The sequence below is a fragment of the Bison bison genome, unplaced genomic scaffold (genome assembly GCF_000754665.1).
Source record: "Bison bison bison isolate TAMUID 2011002044 unplaced genomic scaffold, Bison_UMD1.0 scf7180017864201, whole genome shotgun sequence".
NCBI classification, from domain to species: Eukaryota; Metazoa; Chordata; class Mammalia; order Artiodactyla; family Bovidae; genus Bison; species Bison bison.
In genome coordinates, this window is record NW_011494773.1 from 181,998 (window position 1) to 190,091 (window position 8,094).

The window sequence follows — 8,094 nt, forward strand, 5'->3', positions numbered from 1 at the left end:
TGGTGACAGGGAGCAGGGTATTTACCAGGAAGGGGAATGAGGGATCTTTCTGGGGTGATGGAAGTGTTCTGTGTGTTGATACGAATGTGGGTTTTATGGATGTATCAAGACTCAACAGATAGCACACTTAAGATCTGTCCGTTTCATTAAATATGTAAATTTTACCTCAAAGGGGAATATAGAAAATAGACTAAAGAGAAACAGAGAAAGAGATATGATAATGTGTTGTATTTGGCAGGTGGTGAACAGTGTCTCTAGCACAGGTGACTAGTGTGTGGGGTTTTCCAAGGTGAAGAACAGTGGGAAGCCAAACAAAGTTTTGGGAGAAGATATCGAGCTATGTTTCGTTGAGCGTCGAGTACCTGTGGGATATCCTAGTGAAGCTGTCTGGATGGCATTTGGATTTACGGATTTGGTGTCCGGGAGACACCTGACTAAAGACAGAGATTGGAATGTCATCATCATAATATTAATTGCAGATATGAGAATACATGAGAGCAGCCAAGAAGAGCTAGAACTTAGAAGGGAAGAGACCTGAGGATGCTACCCTGAGCAAACCTACCAGTAACTAGCTGGGCAGAAGAGAAGGGACAAAAGACAGAGAGAAAGAAGGACAGTCAGACGAGAGCAGTGTCCTGGAACCAAGGGCGAGGAAAGTTCCAATAAGTAAGGGGTGGTCAGCAGTTTTCAGGTGCTTGGGCTGAAAGCAGCAAGGCAGTCTTTGGGATCATAGCGAGAACGGTCAGTTATTAAAGAATGGCAACAGAAGCAAATTGCTCTGGGTGGGAGAGTCAACAGGCATTAAGAAACGAATGCGGCTAAGTGTAGATTGCTTTCTAAGAAACTGCTTGGAAGAAACAGGGGGATAAGGGCGCTAATGTAAAATGTGATCTGGAGTCAGGCTGCTTCTTACCATGCACCAGTTAGATTTGCAAGTTTGTTTTGTTTTGGCTGGGGTTGAAGGAACTGTATCTCTCCAAGGAAAATTTTCTTGGGGAAACATTGTTGAGTAAGGTGGTAGCAACAGTCCTTTGAAGATACTTGTTTTTCGGTCACGATGGAGACAACACAGAGGAACCAAGAAAGTTAGCTCTCAGAACTGGAGAAGCCTAGTTTGCCTGCACCTTTTAATGACAGGAGCACTGGTGTATGTCATCATGGATAACTGAATTTTTGAAATTGTAGACACTGCTGCTAAAACATACATCGAAAGGTGAGGAAGTTTAATATTCTCCGTGCAACTTATTGATGCTTTTTACCTTTTAAAATCTGTAATGTCCAGAGAAAAGACTAAGCCTAAGTTAAAAGATTTGCTCTAAGGACTCTTGTAGCCTGCCAAGTAACCAAATGGTTTTGATTAAGCCGAGTTGATCGTTGTAAGAGATAAGCCTGATACGAGTGCTCTCTTTGTCACCCCGGTCCTCTCCTGCAGTTCCAGCCTCTCAGGTGACCTGGGCTTTGCAGTGTGCTACGACGCTGTCACACATCTGTACATCTGTGTGTACAGATGTTGGTTAGGTTCAGAGTTGATTCTGAGATCATTTGGCCCTGGTGGACTTTATTCACCTGAGTTGGCGATGGAGAGGGAAGCCTGGAGTGCTGCAGTCCACGGGGTCGCAGAGAGTCGGACAAACTGAGCAACTGAACGGAACTGATAAAGGCTGTTGTCTCTCTTTGGGTTTTTTGTTTTTTTTTCTTTTCTCTTACTTTCCACATTACTGGTTTCTCAGCCTTTCAACTGAGAGTCTTGGACTTTGCCTCTAAATTTGAGAGAGAGTTAAGTAAATATGTCGGCTGCTTATTGTGAGGTGTTTAAATGACGGGTCTTACTGCTTGTTTTTCTGAGTTCAATTTGTGTTCATTTGTGGCTGATTCTGCAAATCTGATCGATATGTGCATCAGTCATTATTCTTGTCCTGTTCCTTAAGCTATTATTATTATTAATTTTACCAGTTTATGAAATAGTTGAATCCTGTGCTTCAGCTTTCAAAAACTGAAGAGAAGGTTTTTCTTGAATCAGACTCCTATTGTACTTTTCTCTGCTTGTGTAATGTTAACATGGATTTGTAGTTTTTGTAGTTTTTTCCTCTTAAATGCCTTTACTAGTGCTGTATCACAGAAAGATTTTTCTCAAATTAAAGGGGGAATATTCTATTAAATGATTGAAGATTGGATAAAATAGTCAGAAGAATGTACTGGCCATAAAAGCTACGAGTATGCTACCAAAAAAAAAAAAGATAGGTAAAGGAGCTTCCTTTTCTTTACACCTTTAAAGTTTTGATAATATATGATTTTGGTGTAGTTACATGAGGGTGAATCCTGTCTCAGACTCTCTTATAATTTGTGATTATTTTTGTAAATTAAATGGAATCCTAAATAAGTACTATGGAAACCAACTCCTTCCTGAAAAACTTTTCCTGAGAGAGAATTTAAAAATGCATATCTACCTGAATCTATGTTGCATAAGTAGGAATTCTGTTTATACATTAACTGAGCATACAGATATTGACAAATGGTGATTGATAGAGGATAAGGGAAGCCAGAGTGTGCTAATAAATATGAGGGAGAGAGATGATCCTCTCAGGCTCCATAGGGAGTGAAGGGCAGGGTGGTGAGGAGGGCCTGGGTCCCTGGATTCCCATTGCACCACACTTCCATGTTCCAGAAGGAGTCTTTGGCATCATCTTTTTAGAAATTCCCATTTGTTCTTCTGTGTGTCTGAGAGGATTGAGAAATGGAGAAGTTCTTGAAGTAAAGAAATCTGCCTCAAAATGAATTTCTGGAAAATACCTGGTTGTATTCCGTGGGTGTGAGCTGTGTGGCCTGTGACCTCTGGTTGAATTGTCAGGAAGCTAGTCTTTTCTCTTGCAGAGAAGGTGTGTGCAAACAGTTTATTTGAGGGACACAGAGTGGGATGTTGGAGAATGAGTGGGACTTCGGAAAGTCTGATGCATTCGATGTGTGTATACTGAGGAGGACTGTGGAGAGGGCCTCGTTAATGATGATAATGAGAGTAAAGGTTGCCAGCTAAGGTTCCAAGTTAGCCTCTCATCCCTGCATTCCGGGAGAAGAGCCAGCTCCTGGTTCTGGCTTTGTAACAGTTGGGGACTTAAGGGACAAGAATTAGCAAAGGAAATTTGATCCTTGGCTCCTTCCCTTCTTGTGACCTGTCGTAGTCCTGCTTGGCTGCCATTAGCCCCCTCCTTTCTCTTCTGTCTTTCTATGTTGGGCTGGTATATTTTATTTTCTATCTTCAAAGGGGAATTGGAACCTTAGAGGGGAAAGAACAAATAGATTTCTGCCTTTTGTGTGTGTGTGTGTGCTTTTTTTTTTTTTTTTTTTGACCTAGGTTGTGAAAGCAAGGTCTTGGTTTAAAAAAGTGTGATGGGAAGATCCTAGAGAGATGCCTTCAGTAGATTTTCCTGTTTTCAGAGTGTGGTGGAGAAGAACAACCCAAAACAAGCCCAGCAGCATTGATATTAGATGCACGTGCTGCATTCCTTTTCCTGACATTTTTTTAGCCTTCTGCACAGCACCAGAATCATGCTTGCTAACTTTTAGAGTCAGGTAACTTTCTGTATAGAACTCAGAAATGTCGAGTGGATAATAGAAACCATGGAGCATTATTATCTCTAGAACTTGATTAATTTCTCTTGGATTTGAAAGTTTTCTGCATCTACTGTCTCTGGATACTCAGCAAGTTTCTAGGCCATTGATGGAAGTTGACTGGATTGACTTCCAGATCTTTGTTTGGTTGTGACATGGAAAATGATTTTGTGTATTGTGTTATGTTGTGTTTCTAGAACTTTATGGCTTTGATGTGCTCATAGATTCTACCCTGAAGCCATGGTTGTTGGAAGTGAATCTCTCTCCTTCTTTGGCCTGGTAAGTAGTCTGTTCCACCAACTAGCAAAGGACAAACCTTCAATAAGCGACACTAAAACACTTTTTTTTTGGTCATTTCTCTTGGCACTAGGAGATTTTTTTTCCCCCCTTCTTTATTAGATTGAGATGATTAGAATTTCTAAATTTGGGGGATTTGTGGTATATTATCAGAGTCCGTATTGCAACCATGGACCTCTGTCTTACTAGTCAATTTGCAGTCTCTGTTTACTGTCTTATTGGGCTTCTAGGGATGCTTCTTTCATTTTTATCTCCACTGCATTCCCTCTCACACTTTTTTTAAGCTTTTAGGTGTTCAGCTAAGGGTAAAGAAATACACGAGATATATTTTCTTTGTTACCGAAAGTTTATACATGCTCTAACCCACACATATCATAAAGGTATAGAGCTGGGCCTAGGAGTGTGTAAATAATATCTGGTCCTTTTACGCTGTCCATGTCCTGGTGTTATCTATCCAAGATTAAAGTCTAAAATCTTCAGACGTTTTAAAAAATTATTTTTAACCTGTCGTTTAGAAGAAGGAAAGAAACTTATTTTCCAATACTAGAGAAGACTCTGCTTCTATCTGTGGCTACAACCAGAGTTTCTGTTAGTTATATGCTTCTCTAAACAGCTAGAAAACCCTAGAGATTTATGCCAGAGACCACCCAGCTGCTGCATTTTTAACAATGAAAAATGTTGGCAAAATGCCAAGTAATCAAATAAAGACAGACTGACTACTTGGTTGGATGGGAGTTTGGCTTCACCCCAATTATAAGCTGTAGAGCTGGATAATACAGATGCTTCAGATGTTGTCCTACACTTAGGTTAAGTCAGTGTTTTGTAGATTTCCTGGCAATGCACATCATACAGTATTAGAGAGCCCCAGGGTAAGGGGTTAGAGGAGTCTGGTTTCTGGGGGAACACCTCAACCCCAAAGCCAGCATCTCATCATCACCACAGGGAGGCCCCACGCTTTCAGGCTTTCTTGTTTCTGTTTCCATGTGGGTTCCTGCTGCATCGTCTGGTGGTACTTTGCTACAGTTTTTTTTTTTTTTGCTTTAATTTGCAAGCACACAATCTTAAGAAGGTCAGTTTAGAATGGAAAATGAAGTCTTAAAAAAGTACAAAGATAGCCCAAGTTCCTTCTCTTGCATGTGAATGTGATTTGATGATCACAGCAGTAAAAAATAATTTGGATGATGGGCATGCTCATAAAAGAGCATATTAAATATCTGAACCTCTAAAATCCACAGTGATAATACAGCAGTGTTCATGACCCTGTGCAAACAAGACCTTCTGGAATAAAAAGGTTGAGTGTCAGTGGGTCAGCGCCTTACAGCTGGGCCTGCCTTACAGAGGATGAGCTTGACACCAGGCTTTTATGTCTAGAATTTTTGCCCAGATTTTTCCCCCCATGGATTTGATGTACTTTAGTGTTGCTCCTCACTGACATTTGGTAGCTCTTTTATATTGAGGGCTGTTAAGGGCAGCTATTCTCTTAACCTATAAAATTATCAATTGCTCTTTTCTTTCTTTATTCTGTTAGTGATGCACCTCTGGACCTAAAAATTAAAGCCAGTATGATCTCAGATATGTTCACTGTTGTAGGTGAGTAGTATTCTTTTCTGAAGACTCATAAATGTGAAGTAGAGCATCCATTTTGTCAGACTCTATATGTGTTGCCAACTGGCAGTTCCTCAGCCATACTGAATGTTTTGTACTCAAAAATTATATTTTCAGGGAAGTGTTTATATGTTTCTACACCCCCTGGCTCCTCCTTCCTGAGGCTGAACCACAGCTAGGGCTGAGACCTAATTCCTGGAGCACAGGAATCATGAGCTGAGGAAGAGAATTAAGCAAAGATCTGGAGAAAATAAATTTTGCCCTGAGATGATATAGTGAAACCCACTGAAGAGGCTTTGTTACCAAGGAGACTGGCTGTGTTTCTGCTGTGCAGTCTCTACTGGTGTCAACACAGTCTTTTCTATAGTAGTTATAACTGAAGCAAGCCAAGGAAAAAATCCCTTTGTGAGTAGATAAAACAAAACTTTGAGATGGAGATGGGCTGCCAAGTGGGTATGTTGTGGGTTTAGGGTTGTTGTTGTTGTTTTAAGTACCCCCAAAAAACACATAATAAGACGCACTTGAACTAGCACTTGTTGTACCAGCAAATGCTGTAAAACTTTGCTCCCCCTTTCTCCTTGGATGAGAATCTGCTTCTTTTTAGGAAATAAGTGAGATTAGCCGAAGCCTAATTTCTTAAGCCCTGGAGAATCTACAACGTGTATTTTGGAACTTGCCAGTAGTAGACCACTTTCTTTTTTTTTTTTTTTCTGTTTATTATTATTATTATTATTTTATATATTTTATTTTATTTTTTAACTTTGCAATATTGTATTGGTTTTGCCATATATCAAAATGAATCCACCACAGGTATACATGTGTTCCCCATCCTGAACCCTCCTCCCTCCTCCCTCCCCATACCATCCCTCTGGGTCATCCCAGTGCACCAGCCCCAAGCATCCAGTATCGTGCATCGAACCTGGACTGGCGACTCGTTTCATACATGATATTATACATGTTTCAATGCCCTTCTCCCAAATCATCCCACCCTCTCCCTCTCCCTTTTAGACGTTCCAGAAGTGGATCCTATAACAGGACAAGACCCCTCACTTGCTTCTGGATTCTCCTGGTAAAAACCAACACTGTTATTTTCCAGTCACCATCCAGGAAGCCACTTTAAAATAATTTGTCTTTATTATTCTTTTTTTAAGTGAACTTTTACTCTGAATGTCATCGAAAGTCTCCATCTCTTTGTCCATCAGAATCACATTTCGGTTCCCAACAGGGAAGGCTGACTTATCTGCATATTTTCCTTTCTTGTTCACTCCAGTCGTGATAGTTCAGAGTTCAAGTGGAGGATGTGTATGGGAGAGTCATGCCTAAACCTCTTCAGGATGGAGCTCTATCAGATTTATGGCAGTGAAACTGAGCTTGTCCATCGAAAGGAAATGTGCAGCTAAACCTTCTAATTTCTTAGCAAATGGCAGTTTTAATGTTTCCTGTTCCCCATTCAGGGTTTGTGTGTCAAGATCCTGCCCAGCGGACATCAACCCGGCCAATTTACCCCACGTTTGACTCTTCCAGGCGAAACCCTTTCCAGAAACCTCAGGTAAGCAGTTCCAGCAACAGAAAGCCCCAAGGAAGCTTATTGTAAAGTCGCAGCTGTTGTCAATAAGTGAGCTGAAGCACTATGATTAGAAGGTCACTTACAGCAGGAGAATTGGGGGACCATTCTAGACAGGAGGCAGTTATATTCAGCCATGGCGAATAGCTTACGCTTTTAATGCTTTCAAACCATGTTACTTTCTGCTTTTTGTCTTTCTTTTCTTTTGGCTTCCTTTTTCATTATCTTTCTTTTTTCTTTCTCTCTCTTTTGAAAAATTGCTCCCAGTCTTTCACATTGATATGCTCATAAATGAGGCACAGAGAGGGATTCTGCAAATTTCTCGTCAGTACTCTGCTGCATTCTTTATGATCTTCAGGCTAGCTTTGCAGAGAAGATGCTCAATTGAAAGAATATCTTCTCTACATGCGATTCTCTTCACAAGGACCCTCAGTGATCATGAGGTGCTGATTGAATTTAAATGAGCTAAATGTCTGCAGAGAGCTTGGCGGGCATGTCTGAAACCTCATTTGACCCAGTGTTGCTCCAGTCTTTGTGTACTCTGCATTTTTGTTCCAGGTAAACCAGTCAGCTGTCTGATGGTTTATCCATTCCATCATCTGATCAGTCCCTGCCCGTCTAGACCCGGCTAGTTTCCACTTTTGTTTCTTTGCCTTTAACCTTTCGTCTTATCCAAAAGGTCCCCTTTCCTCCTCTCTTCCTATCTGGACTGATTACCTTACCTGCTCAGAAGTTTGGAGACCCTTTCTTACTAAACCCATTCCACTCTGTCATGGCCTTTTCTTTTCATTACAACATTATTTACTGGTTCTCAACCGCATTGTTTTGCCTTCGTTGATTTGTTGCCTTTAAATTGTCCAGTACTCCTCTGTGAGACTGTAAGCTCTTTGAAGGCAGAAACAGCTGCTATTTCTCCCCATTCCTCCTCTTTCCCTTATTTTTTCCCTACTGCGTTCATCCCACTTCCACTTTAGCCCTCCATCTCTCCCTTTTTCCCTGCCACTCCTCTTCCTTTTGTTTGC

At 41.0% G+C, this 8,094-nt stretch overlaps 1 protein-coding gene across 11 annotated transcripts in view; it reads left to right on the forward strand.

Annotated features, from left to right (window-relative positions):
* The window catches only part of TTLL5 (tubulin tyrosine ligase-like family, member 5), a 317,321-nt gene that overhangs the window by 62,126 nt on the left and 247,101 nt on the right, over nt 1–8,094 (forward strand). For all 11 annotated transcript variants that reach the window (XM_010844355.1, XM_010844354.1, XM_010844353.1 and 8 more), the window contains exons 13-15: nt 3,804–3,885; nt 5,432–5,493; nt 6,963–7,057. In XM_010844355.1, the coding sequence (XP_010842657.1) occupies nt 3,804–3,885; nt 5,432–5,493; nt 6,963–7,057 (239 nt within the window). The remainder of the gene's footprint in view (nt 1–3,803; nt 3,886–5,431; nt 5,494–6,962; nt 7,058–8,094) is intronic.